We start from the raw sequence: 23,585 nt of genomic DNA, 5'->3' as shown, positions 1-23,585 counted from the left end.
GAGAATATGAGAAGGAGGCTTATTCATAGCTCACACACACTCACACAACAGGAAGAACTTCTGCTGCATTAAAGAATGAGCTGTTGAGATCTAATGGCAAATTAGCTTTAGGAAAAAATAAAGGTTTTCAAACCAAATCTCTCAAGACAAAGATATAATTAACCAATGTAGTAATTTACAGAGTAACGTGGTAGATTCTTCATGCCGAGAAGCAGATGTATCCAACAATTGCAGTTTAACTCACTTACAAATTACTGAAAATGAGGTAATCACCAAGCACCGGTCTCTGCCCTCTGTTATTCAGCGATCAAGACTTCTTTTCCTTGTCCTTTTCTTTTTTACTACAACAGATATATAGATATGACCAATCCACTGTAATACATATTATTTTCTACTGTTTATCTTAGAGGAGGCGTAAGAAACCACTCCATTCATAGGAGATTTCGCAGTGCAGCTTCGCATTCTTACTGACAGAATATAACTCTTGCTCTTACAGATTCCAAGCATATTACAACCATTATAGTAATTTTACCATGATCTGATAATGCCAATTATGTTGCGCTCTTCTTCTGTCATCAAGAATACCTGTTAATGTAATTTTATTCCTACTAACCTATACACATAGACCACAATCAGATGTTCACCTTCTTAACTAAATTCACTTCTGAATCCAATCTAACTCTACTCTATTTCAGGTGTAATTTCTGCCCCAGCCTTTTAGTGGATGGAGGGCAGCTGAAAACACCCACATGAAATCCATCAGCTTTGCAGAAACTCCCTTGTCTTTTCTTGTCCCTATTTCTTTTCACATGCTGATTGTGGCAAAGTGCACATAACATACCCAAAAAGCAATGCCAGTTTCAAAATATACAGGTTCCTAACTTCTTTTTCTGAAACTATGCAAGGCTTCTCATTCACATTTTTTCAGGCAAAATGGTAATTCAAAGCCTAACTAAAAACAGCTGCTCTCCCCTATGAATTCAAGAGAGATCAAAACCCAGACAGACAGATATTCCTCTGGCACTTGACAGAAAGAGGAAGAAACAGAACAGAAGAAACCAAGAGGCGTGCCTTAAAATAGTAATTCATCCTTCACACTTCCATACATTTGAAGGTATATCAGGTAAATATGTACCACCAGGAATTCCAAGGGAATTATAACGGTATTACTGTATCACACTTCCAAAGCAGGCCAACCTGTCTATGTTGAGAAGCCATTATGATGTTATTCAACAGCTCGTAGCCTTAGGCTGCAAAATTCCTCTGCAACAGAGAGGTTAAGATTTCCCCCAGGAAGCTTTCCTCCTCCAGCAGGACACGCGTGTGACTGTAAGCTTCAACATGCCTTCTGGGAGCTGGAGGCACTGCAAAGCAGCTCTTCAGAAGAACCAGCAAAGAGGAGCGAGCAGCCACTCAGACCACCTAACAAGCAATTCCCAACACACAAACAGCTCCAGGGAGGTTTCGCTCTCCAGTAACCTGCACTGGTTACTGCAGAACTTCACACCATTGACCTGAAGTGGCTGTGGGCAAGACAGAGTAGATAGGAGCCCCAGCAATCAGTTTCCTTTATAATTTGTGTACTTTAGAGAAAGAACAGCCATTTACTTTTGCGTGTTGCTCCCTCATATTTCCTTCCCACTGCTCCCTTACCCTTTCTTCAGGCAATACAGGAGTATTTTATTAAGACAGGAGTCATTAGTTCTAACCTGAAAGTACATGGCCCTGATCACTCAAGCAATTCAGAATTTGTTCACAAAAATCGTAGAAACAGAAAAGAGCTTTGGAGGTCTTTATTCCTACCTCCTGCTCTAACAAGGACTATCGCCAGCGTCAGTTTGTGGTTTTGTCTATGTGAGCCTTGGAAACCTCCAAGGACGGAGACCATTCAGCATCTCTGGTGACCTGCTCCAACGCTGCCCATCATCCCAGAGACACCTCTACTAATACACCTGAACCTGCCAAGCTATAATCGGTGGCCCCTTTCCCTTTGTCTTCTGGAACTGTGGAGAAGACCATGGATACATCTTTGTAACTACCATCCTTGTAACTACCCATTAAATAGCTGAAGGCAGCCACCAGGTGACCTCTCCTTCAGCCTCCTCTCCAGCAGAGCAAACAAGCCCAACTCCCTCAACCTCTTACTGGAGGTCATGCCCACCTTAACTAGTCCTTGACTATCTTGGGAGCCTCTCACTGGATCCCCTGTGTACAATTCTTACTTCCAGTAGCAATAACCATGCTAAAAAAAATACAGAGTAGAAAAGCAGTCATCTCCTGAATAAGAACATATTTTCCAAGTGTGATGTGTTTTTCTCAGAAAGGCCCAAATAGACAATAGGGTATTTTAGAGCCTGTGTGAGTCACAGAATGAAATCTCTGGAAGTGCCGCCACTACTCGGCAAAAATTATAGCTCATGATCAGCAGTAAATAAGACTGTTCCACGGTTGAGATACATAACCTGTTAAGTTATTAAACAGAGCAAGTAAAAGCCATAATTATCATTTTGTAGAGAAAGTCCTCTGTAAATCTGTCAGCATAATTAAAAAACATAACACTCATTAGCCTTTTGCATACTGTGTTTGTGGTTTATATGAGAAAAGGAGCAGCTCATATAGAGGTCATATTGGATCAGCTCAGTTTTCTAACACAGACTAGTTTAAGAGTCTTAAAAGTAATGCAGTAGCACAGACAATTTCTCTATGAAGAGTCAGGAAATATCAATTATTGTTTATGTAGCTCTTATATTGTTTAAGTATGTTATATTTTGTGTTACTGTAAGTGTTAACATTAATGTGGCACTGTAATGAAGTCCCTTCCAAAGTCAATTTTACCTTTCAATTTTCCTGCTTTTAATTTGGACTAAAATATAAATCAGAGCACTGCACTTTATTACAGCTTTGAACAGAACTCCCACAGTTGCATGTATGTATTTGAGTATGCGTAATATCAGTGTGTGATCACACACAGAGGAGCTGGGCTCCATTCTATCCTCCTATGTATACATCCGTGATGGCAGCCCACTACATATGCTGCAGAACATAGTCTGATTGCAAGAATCATCACCAGCACTGCTTATTGCTGGTAATTTAGTCCAGTGATGACTGCTGGAGAAGGCAGTAATGGCAGCTTTGGGAAACTGGAGCAGAGAAACATTCTCCCTTCTGATTATTCTTCCAGACTCTGGAAATCATGGTCCAGGGAACTGCAACATAACTAACTTTCCTCTTATAATTGTCTGACTGTAACAGCCCTAACTTTAGCAAACATTTTTCCTCAGAGAGCCACAGAGGAAAAGAAGTCCAAGTTTATTTCGAGGTACAATCCCCACAGGAGGTCATCATCTCTCTGTCAACAAGTTTAGCACGTTGTCCAAGCAGCACATCTCTTCATCATTTCAGTGCCTGATCTGGGCCACTGAGAGTATCTGTTCATACTCAGGGCTCCAGGTTCAACCTGCTCTTAATTCTTCCTTGGTCTCATTAACTGCACATTGAGGTATTGAAGCTGCCTAATGATTTGTTACTGCCAAGTACTACATAAATCAGAGCACTGACGATGAGTTACGGAGGTATTTGCCGCACCTACTATAAAAATCAGCATATCTTAAATAGAGGTAGCTTATCAAGGTGGAGAAGATGCCAATCATTTCATTTGAGTTTTACATCACTAAGCCACCTCTCCCAATAGCATCCCTGTCTGTAATTTCGGTGCAAAAGCCAATGACCGCACCTGCACTTAAGGTGAATTGCTATGTTCATTTCCAGATCAGTGGGCAACAAGAAGCAAAAGGTTATTTTGGATGCTGCACACACAGCACCTGATCTTTCCCTAGGGCTGTCAATCAGACATCTTTCCTAGCAATCAATTCACGTAAAGAACGAAATGTAACCTCATTATAGCTTTCAGCATTGCTCTGTCAGTCACAGGATTAAAACCAAGAAGGCATCTTCATTCAAAACCCCCTTGTTCTGATTCTGACAATTTTCTGACAAATGTTGTTGTTTGAGAAGAAACGTCTCAAAACTGTTCTTAGTCTCAAAAAGGTTTTCTGTGAAAGTTCTAGGTACAATACCAACTGGCTCCGTATAAGTTACCTGAAGAGATATGAATAGAGAAAGGGGGCCTAAGGAAAACATTACTGAATAACTTTTAGGACTATCTTTAGAACCATTCTTTTTAAATTTGTCTCTGCAGTCACCACCACTGTCACCTTCAGGACTGCAGGCTGTTTCCATCCTAAACAGACATAAAGCTTCCAGATGTCTGTTATTTTCAGACAGTCATATAAATATCATTCATAAATGGGAACAGAACTGGAATCTCAGCAATGTAGAGACCACCATTGATTCCCAATTTAAAAGCAGGTAGATTTTGTGTTCTGCTAAGATGTTCCCTGGTTCTTCAGAAAGGGAAACTGCATTTTATTTTGCTGCTATTGCTTTCAACATCCATGCTCAATATTTTGAATCCACATTTCTGAAGAACTTACAGTTCTGAATCACTACTTCCTGTCTGTGAGACCAGAATGCTCTATCTTGCCCTTAACAGGCATTTTCTGAGAAAAATTGAGCCAGCCTATGTTTGCAGAAGTGACTAATGTGCCAGCCTGCAAGAGAGACTTTTATACAACAATTAAAACCTTACAAACACTCACGGTTCTGCCCCACTGGGGAAAGGTGGGGACATTTATATTTAAAGTAACCCAATCTAATCCACAGAAAACGCAGAAGCAGCAAACAAGAATAATTTGTACATTTAGCACTGGCTGACAAGGCTTTTAAATAATAAACAATGCCATAGTGAGTCAGAAGAATCATTTACCTTGTACAAAAGTTTGCATTGCTCTTGGTGCTGAGCATGCAAACTCCGCCACTGGAACCTCAGCCTGCCATTTAACCACTGAAGGTAGCGAACATCTACTCTGTCTTCTGGCCCGTACTCAGGTGCTATTTCAGTCGGACCTTTCTGGCTGTTAGGCAGATCATCTTCACACTAAAAGCAGAAGAGAAGACCAAAATGTTTAATGTTAGCTTCAACCCCTCCAAATCATTCAGTAGTGAAGAAGACACAAGACAAATAAACCAAAGATGCAAAAAATCCCCAAAAAAAGGAAGCGAGTTCCAGCTGTAGAGAGAAATTGTAATCTTTTAGGATACAGAACTGGGAACAGCCTAAACAAGTACCAAAGTCTAGAATAAATATCCACTTCTCAGCTATGACGTGGTGAGCTGTCTCCTCTCCCATATTTCATTTTCTGTACCCAGGAAGACACAGTGTTCCCGAGACAGCACGCATGTTACCCAGATGGGAAAAATCACATTTTTACTATATTCTAATAAGTCAAAGAACATAAAAAACAGATTTAGCGCCTCCAGTGTCATCCCCAAAGCACTGCAGGCTCTATGTGGTGACTCTATTTTGTAAATTAATACCTTATATAGGGACAAAGCTGTGGGCCTCTGCTTATCCAGCTATTTTCTTTTCTCCATCCAGCATCTCCCTTCTTGTAGGACAGAGGAAAAGAAAGAGTCATCCAGCTGACACTGGCCAGGAGTCCACAGAGGCACTCCCAGCTAAAGTTGCACCTCCTGTCTTGCCTTGTTTTGTCTTTCTCAGGGTTAATTTGGAAGGAAGAAGGGAAAAGCAAAGAGTTGCCTTTTGTTCATCTTGTCCCACTTCCCTTCTGCTGCAGGAAAAAAAACCACCACAAACACACAAAAAAAAAACAAAACAAACAAACAAAAACAAAACAAACAAAAAAAACCACAACCAAACAAACAAAAAAAAAAACACCTCACACTCGCCAAAAAACACACAACAATGACCTTCATCTTCTGGATGAAATTTCTGCTTGGCCAGTGGCAAAAAGCAAGCACAACATTTCTGTCCTATTTCTGCCCCAAGGAACACGAAGGGAATTCTGCTTCCCCCAGCCTCTTGCACAAAGAGATCATTCACATTTACAACCAGATTTCTCTCTCTGTTTTCAGCTAAGACTCCTGCAGATTGCAAATTAAAAGGGGAGGAAGACATGGGTTGTTTTACTTCTGATGCCAGTAACACCACTTAACTTAACCACTTAATGCTGAGCTGCTGACTTCATCCAGTCTATAGAAAGTACATAAAATAAACACAATCCATAGTTCCAAATTTTTTACTACAGCATATCATAAGAAGTAGAAATAACACAGAACTGTGAAGGCCTGGTTATTTAAAATGGGGGTTCACCAGCTAATAAAGTATCTTCCAGTTGTTGGACTCTCAAGACATATCTTTCAAGTAGGCTTTTTAAATTTCCACTTTAAACATGACTGTTTTCAAGAAAACACTTAAGCAGATATTTGGACCCATAGCCCATGACGGTATTTAAACATATGTGCATCCCTGCTTCACAGACTTCCATGTCCAATAAAACCTTATAAAGATTCAGTTGGCAGGCAAAGCTTGAATGTAATTTCAATTTGGATCCTGAACTAAAAATGCAGACTGTAAAACAAAGAAAGATTAGTCTTCCCTTAAGCTCAGATTTCAGCAGAAGTATATCTATAACCGTGACCAAACAACCCCCTAATGCTTGTTTTAACCTAAGTATCACCTCAGTTGACAGGGCCTCTAATACAATGAGTGCTCATATTACTTATAAGCACAAAAATGCTGTTCTGGTCACATAACAAAAAGTATCAAGATTACAGGTTTTCTCCCTTTGCTCTGTAGTTCAGATAAATGCATGCTATAAATCACAGGGGCACAGGGTTGGTAAAGGGCTTTTCCTTTTAAAGGCACAAATTCATCTTAAAAAAAAAAAAAAAAAAGTCTCTCCTTTGTGCCAATTTCACTGTCGCTCTTTTCTCTTTTTCCTCAGATGCCTTCAGCTCCTTGACCCCAAATCAAAAGGCACTGCATCCCAGGGCACTGCAGTCCTAACCTGCATGGTTCAGATGGTCTTGCCCCTACCAGGAGAGGTTTCTGGACTATGAAACCATACAGATATGATTACCAAGTCGTCCCTAAACATGATGAGCCAAGCAATTGGATATTAGCGACTACAGCAGAAAAAACACATGTATAAACAACATTAAAACACTTCAAATAAGCAGCCAGAGAGTCACAAGGCCAAAGACAGATTTGGGATTCCCAGACTGAAATCTGCATTTTCTATCATTTACAGTGCAACCTCCCTGGTTAGAGGTTTCAGAACGGCACAAATACTGCTCTCCTGGGGATTCATTTCAGGAAGGAATGGCATTAGACTCGGCTGCTTTAGCAGTACAGTGACAAACACCACGCAGAGTTAATCTTATTGTAGCAACCTGTCTTATTAATATTAAAATAAGGAAGCCAGCCAGTGCATTTTTAACAGGATCTCTCCATTATTTATTTCACAGACTGCACAAAAAATTTACTTTTGCTATGAAATACTTAGCCTGGCATAAAGTAAACAAGGTAAAAAAAAGAGGTCTTGCATGTTATACCATGACCTCAATTTCTAGTCCCATCTTTACAATCTAAGACTATTTACTGCTCTCCCAGTGGGAGAAAAAAAAAAATCACTAAAATATCAGCCCAAGTGAGAGCCTTTGCTTCAAATACCACCGTGAATTTATCTAATCCATGGAGCAATACAGCTACACACCTACATTCACTTCTGAGATACACAAGTGCATATTATTTAGTGAAAGTCATAAAGAGAGCAGCCAAAGCAACTACTTGGTGCTCCCAATGTCCTCCCCGCACTTGGAATGCTCCCACCAGCTCTGGAAGAGAACATTTCAGAGCCACTTACCAGAAAAGCTTTTTGCTTGTAAACTGTTTGTTGAAATTAATGTTTCTCTTTGATTTCATTTCAGAGAAGGACTCCAGCCATAGGATGGTGGCACAGGCTTGCAGATCAAAAGCCACATCAACACGTACCAATACCCTCACTGCAGTGACAGATCCTTTTCCCATTACACAGGCGATACCAGAGCTGGTCTTGTCAAACTGGACTATGTGGACTCGCCAGAGCACCTGTTCTTAGCGTACCTCAGGCGGAAGCTATAACAGAATGAAGCCCCTCTATTCCACTTCCACTGTCACTCACTACAAACAAGCTCTTTTGTCCTAAAAGCTCGAGGGACTGCTGTTGGGACATCTCGATATCCATTAATTGGCAAGACTCAGAAAAGCAAGCACAAGCCTGATGAAGGTGACATCTGTATATTTACATAACCTCTCTTCAAGTTAATTCCTGAACTATCACCCTTTCCACTCTTAAAACTTAAACCCAGCTCTCCTGTGGTAAATAACCAGTGAAGCCCTATAATAAATACACAACACTATGCATCACCATCCCAACTAAGGTAGCTCAAGCTACAAAACCTACCCCAAGCTCATAAATACATCTCTGCTCAGTCAGAGCTAAACACCATTTATGTCCTAAGAGCATATTATTTAAAATTTTTGCAAGGCTGCCTAGAATTCAGTCTCTAACAAACACCACAGAGTTTTGCCCTAAACATTCAACACCAGGCTATTTCAAGTCCAATTGTTTTGAAAAAAAATGTTAGACTACTCTCAAAATGTGTGAATGGACTTGCAGTTAGACAGTGCAGCAAGTGCAAAAAAGCCAACACAGTGCTCTGAACAAACAACTCAGATTCACGAAACAATGAATTCAAGAAAGCCATCAACTATAAAACTACTCAGAGGAAAAGAATAAGGGGTGGGAGAAACAGAGGGTGTGAAAAAAAGATATGGTGATGTATTGATTTTCATTCCCATTCCATACATCTGAGCAAACAACTTGCATGCAATGTGCTTAGAGAGAAATTAAAGATTAATACGTTTCAACTTTTATAGCAGAAATAAAGCCTTTATTTTTATTTTAAATACAAAGCAATCCCATGTTATTGGAAATTGGAGAGCAGTTCTGCCAACAGTGGATGGAGATAAATTAAACAAGAACTTCATTATATAAATAGTTTGTCAAAGAACAACACAAGCATCAATGTGTTTGTAGACATGTGAGAAGGGAGTGTTTTTCCACTACTTGCTCCATTTGAGGATTTCAGTGACCTAGTATGGGGTCGATTTGCTCTGTTCATATACTTTCAACTAAACAAACTCCAAAAACTGTTTTAAAACCAAACTCCTTGCAGTTTCAGTGGAGATCTTACAATATACCAGAAGCAGTACTGCAAAGAAAACCCTTTGCTGGGCAACTTCACCACACTTGTACACTTTCTGTACTTTCCCAATTCATATAGCTATCTTAACGCTTATAAATCCGCTGTGCCCTGTACACACAGTGGAAATGAAGAAGAGACCCTTGCTGCCCGCACTGCTGTAAAAGAAAGGCAATGGCAGGGCTAGTTCCCTGAGACATGCTCTTTTGTGACTACGAGCTGCCACCTTTTGGTAAAGGACAGGCCCCGGCCACCACTGGCTCATCCCCAGCAAACTGAGGCTTTTCCTGGACACCTACCAGACCTCTGCAAGGATCAGCTCTCTGCTTCTGTATCTGGACAGGCAGCAAACAGCCTGTGGATCTGCCCATGAGAAGCAGTCTCATGGGGACATAGATAACACATTTAACCCATGGATATATGCATTAAGTCAACTCCGTGACATCAATCCTTCAGCAGAGCAAAATAAAGCCACTGCCGATTGAAACCTCCAGTGCACCCTCCCAGACCACTCCTCACTTTCACCTGAGTTAATCTAGGTCCAGATAAACGATTTTCTCTCAGATACTTCTCAAATCTTAAAAACGCTAAGCATGCAGCCTGTTTTTACAAAGGCGGGAAGAAGCATCCCTAGATCGCTCACTGCAGGACTTGGGAAAGGTAAAAGCAATCACATGAATCAAGCCAATAAAGTGCTTCTGCAGCTTTTGCTGAGCACCCGTTCTGAACTGCTCATAATTCAGACAACAGTTTTGATGTGACATAACATATGTTAACCTGTGTAATTACAGCTCTTTAAATGGAGCATCATTTTTTTAAAAATTAAACGCCATAGCCAGAAATAATAGTACCAGACATGCTTTCCTAATTAATACAGCCATGCAGGAGGGGAAAATGTGAAAAGGAACACTTCAAACAGATGAATGCAAAAGGGACAGCACTATTTTCATTAACAACACGATCAACAACACTAATTGGATTTCCTCCTAGATGAGGTACGATCCAGATTAGACATCTGCATGGAAAGATAGATGGTGCAAGACCCCACTCCCACACAATGCACACACCCATTAAATGTCCAGATATTTGCAGAGAATGTGCTTTCCACAAATGTAAGTGCTCACAATATAGAAGTTATGCTCATAGCATATTCAGCAATCAAAAAAAAAGTAAAATCCTATGTTTCTGCAAGGCCTTTTAGCTTTTCAATTTGAATGCCTTTTGTAAAAATTACTACTCACAACAGCACTCCCCAGAGCTCTGCTAGTATCTGATTGGCAAAGAGTAAAAAAGAGAAGGTGCTGAGGGAAGACAGAAAATGCAAACATAGCTCCTACCCATTCCTGTCTTCTTCAAACAAGCCTGTCTGGCAACAGCTAGAGGCCTGAGGCACTAGAGCAAGTCAGTCCCTCATTCCATCCCTCCTCACTCCTGCAGGAGGTTACTTAAGAGCTCTGCAACAGAGCAAAAGCACTCTGCCTGGAACAGAGCGCAGCAGCAGCATTGCCTGCTCTTTGGAGCTGCAAGGCTGAGGATACCACTTTTAAAATAACATTCAAATCCCAAAGCTCACTGTATCATGTATTCAGACAAAACACGGAAACCAAATATACTACAACAAATGTATAGCAGAGTAGATCTTAACTCCCAGGGCACTGCATTTTTCAGAGCTCAAGAAATGCAATATAAATAATGCCTTGATGGCATTTGCTCTGCCTGCAGCCGCCAGCCCTGCTTGCCCACGTTTCTTTTGCTCCACTGTGGCAAGCTGCTGGATGCGGGGAACCACTGAAGAGAGAACAATGCAGCATGCCACATCAGCAGCACATCTGGAGCAAGAGGCCACAAGAGAAGAAACAATAACTGCCTTCCTTTCAGGAGAGGAGAGGCAGAACCCTGCCACATAGAATCACAGAATTGTTTTGGTTGGAAAAGACCTTTAAGATCATCGAATCCAACCATGCCCTCCTTTGCAGGCTCCTTTTATCCTTCTGAGGAAAAAGGGCTTTATTTCAAGAGACCCTCCAATGAGAGTTAAACCCTGATCACTTTAATGGGGACACCAAAAGCAGAGGACGTGCTTATTTAAATCAAAAAGCCACAGAGCAAAGACAACCAGAAGGTACCAAAGGTAGTGGCTGGTCCCTGCCACTGGAGGGCAGGAGAGGCACTAAAACATCTTAAATCAGCTGGTTTCCCCAACAGACAAGGAATGAGCTCCCCACATATTTCAGCAAAGCACAAAATAACAGCATGGCCATGCTAAGCCTTACTATGAGCATGACCGTCCTTATCTTCCTCTCCTCACATGAATGCTCAGGTGACTCCAGTGCCTGTTGGCAACACCCCACCCCTAACACATCAGCTGCAACCTCAGGTTCAATAAATTTTGTGTTTGCTTGAAATCCAGACATTACCCAGAGAAAGAGCAGATTAAATAAATTATAAGCCTTTCTGATCATTTCAGACACCTCTTTCAGAGCATTTTACCTTGATATGCTGTCTAAAAAAACCCACCACCTTCTTAAAACTGTGTCAGACAATAAAAAACGTTTAATACAAAAGAAAAAAGTGCATTTCAAGAGTCCAAACTGAAATGTGCTCCAGTTCTTGTATGGCAAAAACATATTCCTAATTTAATCACCTCTGACCACAAAACATGTTTCAGCCTCCAAGCAATATCAGTAATTTAGGAGATAAAAATGAACACTTCGGGTTCAATACTTATCTGTTCAGAAAATGGCTTTAAAAAGTACAAAAGGCAGAAAACCAACACGCAAGCATTTTTCTCCCTTAGTTTCTGGTACAAGCCTTTACAGGGTGGGTAGCAGTGCAACCAGAGGGCTGCAATAGACTTGTGAGCCATGCTGGGGCCCAGCGAGCCGCCAGGGTCCAGCCCTGTAGCTGCCCTAGCAGAGGCGGCGTGGAGGGGGGTGCAGGACACCCCAAACCCAGCAGGCTGCCCCAGCAAAAATGGGGTGAGGCACATTCTGCAGGAGAAACTTTAGGCATCCTGTGCCCTACGTTTCAGGGACAGCTCTTTTAAAAAATGTTCCTTAGCAGCTACTGGATACAGCAACAACAGCAGCCAAAAAAGGGCAAAAAGATAAATGGTGGGAGTTACTAGGAAGACAGGAGGACAAAGAGAACAGGAGTGTAAGCAGGAGTGTAAGGGAATAAAGGAGGGAAATCAAAAAATGAAAGCTGACAGATTAATACAGCCCATAAAGATCTGGAAAGTAATTATGCTTCTGAGTCAGTATCGATAGGTTAATAAAATTCCCTTCTGTGGCCCCACTGGAATTGGTAAAGAAGGGAGGAAAAAAAACTATATTTACTGACAGTAGTGCCAAAGGTTTCCTGGTTTTCTGCTGAGGGGAACATTAAGCTTTGCTGCTACGTTAACACTTTCCTCTAATAACATGGTTTATGGAACAGCAGTGGTGGTCAAGATTTCTATAAGAGAAAGGCATTTCAACAACAAGATTAGACCAAGCATAAGCCTTACACTATAATGGAAATAGCCAGTGAGCCAAACTAGACTGTGACAAACAAAAGATAATCAAATTGCAAACCTAAGAGTCAGAAGGCATGTTTAATTCCATTTTTCCCCACCAGAAGTAACTGGTTCTGAGTTCACTTTGGCATGCTAGAGAGACATGCACGAATTCCAACTGTAATAGCCATAATAGCTCTATTTGTTGATTACTATAAATTCACAAAAGGGGAAGGGAATCCAATTTCCCTCGGAGGGTGAGAAGCAGTCAAGGGAACTAGTGGAACCAAGAACTAGTGTTTGCATAACACATCCTGCTGATAATGAAGGATATCACATCACTGCCCCCACCTAAAAAACTTAACAGCCTCCACACATAATTAAATTATGGGGAACACATAGATTAATTTCAGCTGTAGAAATAATACCAGTATGGGCAGTATTCCTCCCTGGAAACAGAAGGAATACGTGCTCACAGAGTACTTCTATTATCTGCACAAACCATCGTACATTTGGAGAAAGCTGTGATGATATCACTAAAATTTAAAAAGCAAGACAAAAAGAAAAAAAATTTATCAAATACTGAATGTGCTAAAAAGGTGGGTTTATATCAAACAATTATTTGCTTCTCAGAGGGAGAGAAGATGAGAACTCCCCAGGTCTGCCTTACAGGTTCAGTGAAAGACAGTGTTTCACCTGCCGGTGCTCAGATGTGTTTTGTACTCCAGAATTTTCATGTGTAAATAGGAATCAATGAACAGCACTTGAGAATAATCTGCCTGTACATGATCACCAAAGCAACAATTCACAGCAGTGCATATTTGAGATAGATATCCACAAGGGATGTAAAAAGCCTTTGAAGACAATGTCCATCAATTAATCAGCCAGTGCTTTAAGGCAATAACAACAGGCAAGAATTCCCAAGTAGACACTTCCATAAATCGATGTGAACCTTCAACTCAGACTGTACTTCAGTGTTTATAGATCTAATAGAATTAGTGCTTACTTTTTTTAAAGAGTTGACCAGTACAAGGTTTGAACTTTCATTTACTGCCTCTGGAGTCACCAACCTGCTGACAGATGAGCACAGTAAATTCAGAGTAGGGACTTACACTACAGCAGCCGGGTACTGAAGTTTGTCATGCACCATCGATCCCCTCGTGCCTCTCCGGTTTCTCCTGCACCACAACACACGTTCCAGTCTCTTCTTTTAACCACCTGCCCCCTCAGTTTATAAACTTCACACACTAGAAGAGAGCCATGGGTGGAAGGCTGGAGAAGGCAGCGGCTCCTGCAGTCCTGCTCGCTGGGATACCCTGCAGCAGACACGCAGCAGCCTGGCTCAGGAGACACACTGCAGCACTGCCCTTCCCCAAAAAACAAAAAATGAGCTGGAGTCCACACAAGCCAAAGTGCCTTGAAGGATTTTCTTACCTAACACACAAAAGCAGACAACCCATATAATCATCCTAGGCTACTATAGGCCATATGTGTCCTTACAAACAACTACCTCAAGATTATTTTTTTTTAATTACATGAGCCACATTAGACACTACTGCCTACCACCTTAACTTGTTCATCATGCTTCCACCACTCTTCAGTTTATAATTTTAGGAACCGCTTAACTTTTGACTCTGAAGGTGTAGGTGCATGTAAAACTAAGCTTGCAGAAGCCTTCCCTGGCTCAGGATTGTCCGATTATGAATTCCCTGCAGCAGCTCAGCTCCATGTCCATCATGTGTCATGAATACCCTTGTCCCTCTATAAATAACCAGCCTGAAATCCTTTACAGCTGATGGAAGTGTTCAATTTGCAGGGGAAGAAAACTGCGTTGCTAAGGAACTGCAAAGAAACAAAGGCCAGAGAGTGGTAATCTGAAATGAAATGAAAGGAATTAATTTAATTGGCCCTTGATATGTTTGGTATTTGGCATATTATCAGCAATGTAGAAGGCTGTAGGCTTTGTTTCAAACTTAGGCTGAAAGAATAATCAGAACATGATTGCACCCTTAATTTAGGGATTAGATGCATTCTCTCTTCTTCATTCAAACCCTGTCCACTTTTGTGAATTTCAGATAAAATTTTAAAAGCAAACCACGCACATATCAGTCTGAACTACAGCTATGCCTACAGTTCTTGAGAGTCCGCTTTTTTTAGATGAAGACAAAGGGCAAGAATTTTCTTCACATTTATTCTCAGTAGTAGACCAACAGATGTGCTTTGCCAGAAAGCGCTGGCTTTCATGCTTTGCTGATTTTGGCAACGCCCAGAACCAAATACTGTTTCACAGATTTTTGTTTTGCAACATTTTCATTTCAGGAAAATATTTTCAATTGTTTCTATAATTTTTTTTAAAGACTCCATGTGATGGAAGACCTTTCAAGCTCTTTCTCAGCTGAGAATTTCAGTTGTTTTAAAGAGTATTTCCTTTTCTTCTTTTTTTTGCATAGACCTTTTTCTAGTGAAGCTTTTTTCTTCTTCCTTTTTCTTTCAGTTTTCTTAAATAGAAGACAGTTACAACTGCAGAGACTAGATATCTCTCATGTTTAGCAAAGACTTTACAATTTGTTACACATCTTCCAACACTCAGCTTAAGTATCACAAATACCTGGTATTTAATATTCCTGGAGTCAAAATTCTAGTACTTCAATTCTTCAAGCTGTATCTTAACTCAAAAGATGTCAGGTATCAAACTGACAACCTCACCTTCTTGCTTGCTTGCTTGCTTTGATTTTAGGGGCTGTATTGTTGAACGCTGTCTGACTCATGAGTAGACGTTGCCACATGAAAGTATCCCATAAAATAACTATCAAATAACAATAACAAAACTATCACGCTTTCATGCAACAAACAACAGGCTTTCATGAGCGGTTTACAAGGAACTGACTTACTAACTAAAATGAGCTGTGTGTCCCACCTATCTTCTCCTTCTCACCCACCACTACCTCCTTATGCCCTTAACTGCACATTTCTGGATCTTAACTTGGTTAGGTCTTACTAGTTGAAGTAATTTATTTTGTAATGCCTAGTTGATAAAGATAAGACCTCTCTCTCAAAACTTTGTTTGTTTTAACTTTCTTGTGATGCAGAATCACAAACTACACTAGTTATGCTGTAATTACATTTTTCCCACGCATGAACATCTATTTTTATTATCATAGAATCATAAAGTAGTTTGGGTTGCAAGAGACCTTCAAAGCTCATCTATAGTCCAACCCCCCTGCAATAAGCAGGGACATCTTCTCCTAGATCGCATTGATGAACAGCATACAAGAAATGCTGCCATTAATACAATGAGCTTTCCCTACACATGCTAACTTCCACTCCCAGTTTATAAAATTTTTGTCTAGCCAATTGAAAAAAAATTTCCAGACTTGTAAACCTTTCCAAACATTGTTTCAGACAGTTATTGGATAAAAACATTAAATATGTATTCCACACTTTTTGAGAAACACAGGTAGAGCAGGTTAGAATTGCAGTGAAAGGCACAGCAACAAATTTCTCAGTGTGCCTCTGTGTGGACATCGGAGATAACATTGTATTACCATAGTTCTTTAATGTCTTTTTGGAAAATGCAAAACTTAAGACTTTCATAGAAAATAGCATAGGTGCTGCCCTGTTTCCTGAATTCATGTAACTGCTACAATTCACTCATCACTCTTTTGTAATAGGAATTAAGGGGATACACAAAAAAAAAATCTGCTGCCACACAAGAAAAGCAACAAAAAGGTAGGAGAAGTTTAAAGTACAAAGTTGTCCGGAAGTGTGTTTTTCCTGAAGTCTCCAGGCACCCTTCACATCACAGGAGGGCACCACCACTCACACCCAGAGTGCCACGCACAGCCTCTTGTGCTCCCTCTCCTGTGCAGCAAACAACTATAATGTAGCATGAGTGGTCTGTTTCCTTAAAATACTGTTAATAATGTTACAAAGGTGACTCTTCTCTGTGAACTGTTTTCCATTTGTACAAGTGTTTTCCTTTCAAAGGCACTATCATAGCTTTCCAGACTCTCGCTTTCCTGCTCTGCTGTCCCCTGGATTCTAGAGTCTACAGTCTAGAGGAGCACATATGCATGGCCGTAAAGACCACATGGTCCTAGACATCACGAGATATCAGCAGGCATGTTTCTGACCTAGAATGTCCTCTGCCAAAACATGAGACAATTCTGTGAGCCTGTCACTTTGAACCAAACTGACCAGTAATTAACGTCTGACCAGATGAATCTCACTTGGAACAAACTTAGAACCATCTAGAGAGGCGTTGGCCACACTAACCCATTGCACTAATCAGTTTAAATTCAGCCTATGTTATCTGATGGTTTATTTGCAACAGACAGGATACAAACACAGAAAACACATCATCCTCTCTCCTGAGATTGTCACTCCACACTCCAGAGCAATTGTCTATACAGTAACATGTGCATGTGATCTTAAATGCAAGGAATTGATTTGAAAAGCAGTATAACCAATCATGACTAGATTGGAGGGGCTGGGGGGTTTGCTCACCGTGCACACAGAGGCTTCATCCCCAGTCTTTACTCTGTTCCGAGCCAAAAGCTGCTCCAAGAGGCTGAGTCTGTGTAGCAGCCAGGAAAACGCCAACAGCAGCTCCCGACTACCTGCTGAGCCATCGGAGGGGAGCCGATAGAGTTCTGGCCTACCATAGCCATGGTACCACAGCGTTGACTTCACAAACCTAATCTGGTTATCTGAAAAGAAGAAAATAATTAGGAATAACGCACTGCACTACTCAATACATTTACCCATGCAGTTCCAGAAACTCCTGCCTCCTCTGAGAGCAAGATTTTTCATCAAGCCTAAGATTAGTGAAAGACAGTGAAGACTAGAGTCTTCATCAATAACTGACAAAAGACAGGAGGAAGGGGTAAAAGCCTTCCTTATGCTGCCCCATTCTGATCTACAGGAACTATTGCCAAGGGAAATTAAGAAATTCAAAATTGAGAGGCCAGTAATGGCCTCTTGGAGATTAACAAAGGCCAAAAAGGTAAACAGACATCCCCACTATAACAGGACTCCAACTCACCAATTCATTTTTTACGAGCCACCAAGCATGCTATGAATTAGTAAACACTCAGAGTCACTTTACTCCTGAATGAAAGTGGAATGTAGAGACAGGGGTTTCACAGCCTGCTGCAAATCTCTGGGTGCCAGTGAGCAGGCAGAGAGAATTCAGCCCACACTGCACACAGACTGCATGGACTATTTAACTCTCAGGAACGCTCTGATCCTTATTGCTTCACCCCAGCAAACGTTACCTAACAGCTACAAGACAGATACTACAGAACTGTAAAATACTGAGGAAAAGAGTTCTGACCAGTAATCCTCAGCTCTGTGCTAAGTCAAAACTGGCCTATGCTACCAACCCCATAGGAGCAGCGCATTGCTACAGCTCTGCTGAGGCTGGAAGGAGCTGGCAGGCATAAAGAGCCATCAAACCCTTTACACCTTGACAAACCAGGGGATGGTTTATTGTTTGCACTGTTCAACCAGCTTTAGGATTTCAGGAAACATGAGTGCAGATCCTGAGGGACACACCTACTTTCAGAGTGCTTCTCAGTCCAAATACATGTATAACAAACTGTTATACACATGACTACACATCCTCAGCAGTAGGGAATACATGATTTGCCACGTGAAAGCTACAAATGGATTCCTGACAAAGACATTAACCACGAGTGTAGAGCAAAAAACAATATAAAGAGTGTGATTAAGCTGATGACACAATGATGCAGAGCTACTAATTTTTTGCAGGACTAGTGTTTTGTGTAGCAGCACTTCTGCAGAAACATATGACAGTTGGACAATGGGTTTTAAGTGTAGCTTGTTTCTGCATTATAGACACAAAAAGGAAACACAAACACCTAAATCACCTTGGGCCTTTTGCAGAACCTGTGAACGTAAAAACAAGCAGGTTCCCTTCACGATGCTAGGGTGGCAGAAATGCCCATGGTTTGCTGAAAATCTTGCTGCAGAGATGCACTCCAATCACTCATGCACAGAGGGAACACTCAGATATTAGAGATTTTATTTTAATCACTCTTGAACATTCTCACACGAGCTAGGTTTCCATGTTGCCCTTTCATTTTCTTTGTGCGTTTGTCAAGAGAGGAACTGCCCTAGCAGGTAAAGGTAGAAACACTCCAAAAGGAACGAAAATCCTTTTTCAAAGCAAACAAGCATCACATGCTGCCATCTGCAGTTCAGCAAGCTCCCCCAAAAAAATCACATATCAAAGAGAAGGAACAGAGAGCAAGCCAGTGGTTTTCTCCTTTATCATCAGTTCCCTGTTCTGTTCTGTCACTGGGGACCAGATCCACCAAGGCAATTCACCACCTGAGTTTCTGTGTTGCTCTGGTCCTTTATCTTATTTCCTCTCTCCCTCTACATCACATTGCCCTCACATGAGAGGGTATGACTGGTTTATCAGGTAGGAATTGTGGGTGAACAGTCAAAATACAGATCTTGAACTGGGCCTCAAAGAGCCTTTCCATGACCTTAGAGACGTCACTTAGTTTTCCTTATCTCTCTATAGAGATGCTAACAAGGAAATAGTGCTCAGACAAATGGCAGTGGAGGTTATATGAGTCCCCAAAACCAAGATGGATTCCTCCAAAATGTGCAGCCAAGACAGAGAAAAACCATCACTCCGATAGCAGGTAACACCAGTCACTCAAACACCTTGTCTTTTGACAGCATCTTCTTATGGCATTTCATTAGGATTAGGCAATTTATAGAGAAAGACCCACACAGTCCTTCCAACTAATCCCCTTTTCTGCATGCACATTATTTTTGAAAGTACATTCAGGAGGCTAGATCAAGCATCGGGTGAACCTCGGGGTTCAGCTCTCTTAAAACTATACTCAAGCTGTGCTCTTCTGCTTTATGAAACCTGCAGAATATTTTCAGTGAATTACAGCATGATGTTCAAATAAGGGTTATGCATTAGCCTGGCAGGCTAGGATGGAAAGGAACTAAATCTAATACAAGAACAGACACAGATACATTTTCATGCACTCAGGCAAGAAACACCTGCATAGGTAGTGGTATTATGGGAAACTACTGCTGCAGAAGAACATTTTCTGCTTCATTTGTCAAACAAACAAAAATATATTGCAGCTCCAGCCCTCTTTCCCATGCAATAAAAAATGAAATGAGGCTCCAGAAAAGAAACATTTCCCCCAGCTCTCTAAATACATATTGCACTGCTATATGGTGGGGCTGTTAGGGTGTTGAATCACTGATCATGACTTCATCAGCAAGGTTATGCCCGAAGTACCATTGCACAGCTTGCTTTGCCTCGTACTCCACTGATGAGAGACACGTTGTTCTGACACATCTAAAGGGCTGGAGTGTATTAACAGCTTTGCACCAAAGTTTACAGTAAGTGGTTTTTACTGTGTGAAGAAAAAATTCTTCTGAAATGAGAAACCAAAAGAGCCATTTGCAGAATTTTATAACCACTGACCAGTAGGCTTCAGTGAGGTTTCTGGTTTCTTTTTGCAATAATGCAATAGTTCCTACATTTTCAAACTTCAAACTCTGGGGATTTTTTTTTATATGTGATTTTTCAAATATTTTGTTTTCTGCTAGCTAGGCAATAACAGATATCAACCATTTAAAAACATGATGCATAAAGTTTTTCTAAACAAAATCACATCACAGCCATAACAAGGGAATGACTAGTAGCTGTTCTAGTCAAATTAAAGTTTAATCTCCTCAAAAATTCAATTTTATAACAAAAGCAGATAAAAAATTGACTAAACTTGAAACAGAAATACACGCTGAGGTGAAACTTTGAAAGTCACTTGACAAAAGGATTTCCCAGATTAAGGAAAAGTTTTCTGGAAAAATCTGTCCTTTTCCATGGGCAAAATCTGTAAAAGTATTCTGTCCTTGTAACACACTGGTTTCTCCTAAGCACCTCACAACTGCAAATGGTCCGACATCTGGCAGGTCTCACTCTACAGAGTAGTGAGAAGAATCACTGCGACCCCAACAACACAGGCAGACCACAGGCCAAAGCCCAGCATTTCCTTTGGAAAAGCCTATAAAAAAAGAAAGGTTGCATGGCCATTCGAGTATGACATCTCTTTTCCAGAAAGCTGTTCTTGTACCCTCAGGAGTCTTCACAGCCTTCCTCTGGGATCTGGCAACTGCTGCTCTCCTTGTTTTAGCTACAATAATTAAGAGGCTGTACAAAAACAGCAAAGAAAGGAAAGCCTGGTCCATGGACTAAAGCACTAGACATGGATTGAAGGAATCCATTTCAATTCCTTGTGGTGCTACAGGATCCTGTACAAACCTGAGAAAGTTATTTAGCCCCTATGCCCAAGGTTTCCACTTAATTTCCATGAAGTAAATAACTGAAAGACCATAAGTGCTCCAGAGCAGGAACACAGAAGAGAGGCAGTAAAATATTGATTGTGCTCACAGCAGACAACTCATTGACTTGGCCAAGCAAAGGTAATTAGTGTGATTTGAAAAACTGTACAGCTATCTGACCAGAGTTTCAGCTTTAATCACTGAGGACAAACAAGCTTCTTGAAAATCAGCTCAGCAGTTCTGGGCAGAACCACACATTCCTACCTCACAATCTACCAGCAGGGGCTGAGCGTGCTCTCTAGAGCCACCAACCTGCCACATGCACAGGGAAACCTCCAAACGCTACAAGTAATTAATAAGGGAGCAGCCAGGATTCAATGAGGCTGCACTCGTGCAGGACCACCTCCACAAAGCTGTAGGAGACAGCCAATAAATCAAATTACCATATACAGCAGATTGTGGATAAGCAAAAACAGCCAAATGAAAAACAGTCCTGTGAGTAACACAGCCCCATGCTGATTTCCTGCTGAGCTCCCAGCAAAACTATGCTAGTTATGTTCCATGTTCCTGAGAGATACTGTCCACAATGCTTAGCCTTTTTTAACTCCATTTACAGAGCCATTAGATTTCCAGCCCTTCAGAGGATAGAAGTGTTTAGGTTTTTTTGCCTTCAATGGCAAAAGTGGATTTTAAGTGGTTTTGGTCTGAGGAGACCTCTATCCACTTCCTCTGACACTGAACGGGCTCTAGACAGACATCTTTTAAGAGAAAAGTCTGGGGGGTACTACTGTTCTTGAAATAACATATATTTCAGAAGTGACTAGTGCTCTGCCACTGTGAGAAGTCAACACAAATCCAGCTTCTCCCTGTAACAGTGGCTCTGTCCATAGAGATATTCATCGTCCCTCTAAAATATTCACACACATTTTACTTTTTATTTTGTCTAGAACTTCAATCCAAAACAACGCCTTTATGGTTCATATGTTATAATTCACAGCCCTGACACAGGACTTGATAGAAAATTAACCACAGAATCATACATCATAAGTGGAATGGAGAAAGAATCAAGGGAAAAACAAATCTATTTCTGTAACTATCTTTGCAGATGCTGACAATGCACAAGATCATTGTAGAGATTTACCTGCAGTAAAATGTCAAAGGGAAGCAAAAGCCCCTAGCAGACAAAAACATCTCAGTTTCCTGGACAAACCAAGACTAAGAGGAGTAAACCTGCCTGCGCATCTGTGATGTAACAGTAAGTCAGTGGCACAGGTACTCAAAATGGAGCATTCCTGAGAGGGAGCAAGAAGCCAAATAAAAAGTGCTACAAAACCAGTCCCAGTACTTCCCTGGGACAGACAGAACTTGCGCAGTCAGACAGACTGACTAGGTTACCTATGGCATCAGACTCCGCCCACTTGCCTCCATGGATTTGCTTCAGAAGAGCATAAAGCAACCTCCAGAAATCCAGGCTCTGCAAAAGAAAGAAAGGGATAGCGGGAGCTCAGCAAGAAAAATATCTGCCATGTAATAAGTGCTAATTAGCCAATTAGACCCATACCTGAGCATCAGCTGTTACATGCAAGAGCAAACCTGCATCCTGCCAACACCATCAAATCAGGTAGGTTCACATATCAGCTGCCATATGAATGCAAGGTGCACTTAGAGAGGGCTAATAATGCTGGCTGTACAGCAAAATCCACCATTTCTTCTTTGGGGAACACACACAGAGAAGCGTGGCTTCCAAAATACCTGCTCTGATACAACCACATATGGCACAACTTGCCCATAGTCCAACAAGCACCTGAAGTATCAGAAACTCAATAAACAAGAAGAGGCAGCACACAGTGGGTTGGGCCACACTGACAAACTGAAACACTAATTCTTACAGTTGGAATTTTAGTCAGCATTCATACCATGCTTAAAATAAGTGAGCAAGTGGAGCACCCTGTGCGTGAGCTGGAAGCCTCACAAGCACCACCCTGTAAAGCCCCAGGCTGGTGTACAGGGCGGCAAACCTCAGGTGACACTACAAAGGTGTTCAATGACTTACGGAGCTTTCAGTTAAAACCACGATAAGACAAATCCCTTCCAAGAGCATCGAGTGTGCTGAGTCCAGAGCGCGGGGCCCACGCAGAAGCCCCACCCGGCCCAACGCCGCTGTCCCTGTCACAGTGTCCCCCCACGGAGATCCCTGCCGCCCACAGAGACATCCCCCGACCGGCTGTCCCGTCCCTGTGCTCCCGGGGGTGCGGAGGAACAGCGGGGGCCGCGCTCACCGCCTGCGGCCGGTCGAACCTGGCGCGGCGGAGAGTGTCTGGGGCGGGCCGGGCACGGGACGGCAAAGCCCGACACAGCGCTCCGACGGCGCCCGGCAACACCCGGCCCGACTGCTGCTGCTCCCGGGGCTGCCTCCTCATCGCGCTCCGCCGCTTCCCGCCTCTGCAGGCGCGCACCGGGCGCATGCGCAGAGCGGCCCCGCGCTTCCGCTGAGCTCGGCCGCTGCCGCGCCCCCTGGCCACTGGGAGGAAGCACTGCAGCGTCGGCTCCTGCGCCGCGTGGGGGCGACACGCGTGTG

The 23,585-nt window shown here is 41.9% G+C and overlaps 1 protein-coding gene across 4 annotated transcripts in view; it reads right to left on the bottom strand.

Annotated features, from left to right (window-relative positions):
• Positions 1-23,585, bottom strand: part of TEDC1 (tubulin epsilon and delta complex 1) — a 70,715-nt gene that overhangs the window by 44,476 nt on the left and 2,654 nt on the right. For 2 of the 4 annotated variants that reach the window (XM_065072278.1, XM_065072280.1), the window contains exons 1-4: positions 23,287-23,487; positions 22,403-22,481; positions 17,171-17,373; positions 4,826-4,996 (exon numbers count right to left, since the gene is read on the bottom strand). In XM_065072278.1, the coding sequence (XP_064928350.1) occupies positions 4,826-4,996; positions 17,171-17,373; positions 22,403-22,481; positions 23,287-23,472 (639 nt within the window). In that variant the 5' untranslated portion in view covers positions 23,473-23,487. Of the gene's footprint in view, positions 1-4,825; positions 4,997-17,170; positions 17,374-22,397; positions 22,482-23,286; positions 23,488-23,585 lie in introns of those variants that run through there. The other 2 variants (XM_065072279.1, XM_021294478.2) reach the window with 2 other exon arrangements.

Source organism: Columba livia, chromosome 8 (genome assembly GCF_036013475.1).
Source record: "Columba livia isolate bColLiv1 breed racing homer chromosome 8, bColLiv1.pat.W.v2, whole genome shotgun sequence".
Lineage (NCBI taxonomy): Eukaryota > Metazoa > Chordata > Aves > Columbiformes > Columbidae > Columba > Columba livia.
Note: the sequence above shows the minus strand (reverse complement) of the source record. Positions and strands in the feature narration are given on the sequence as shown.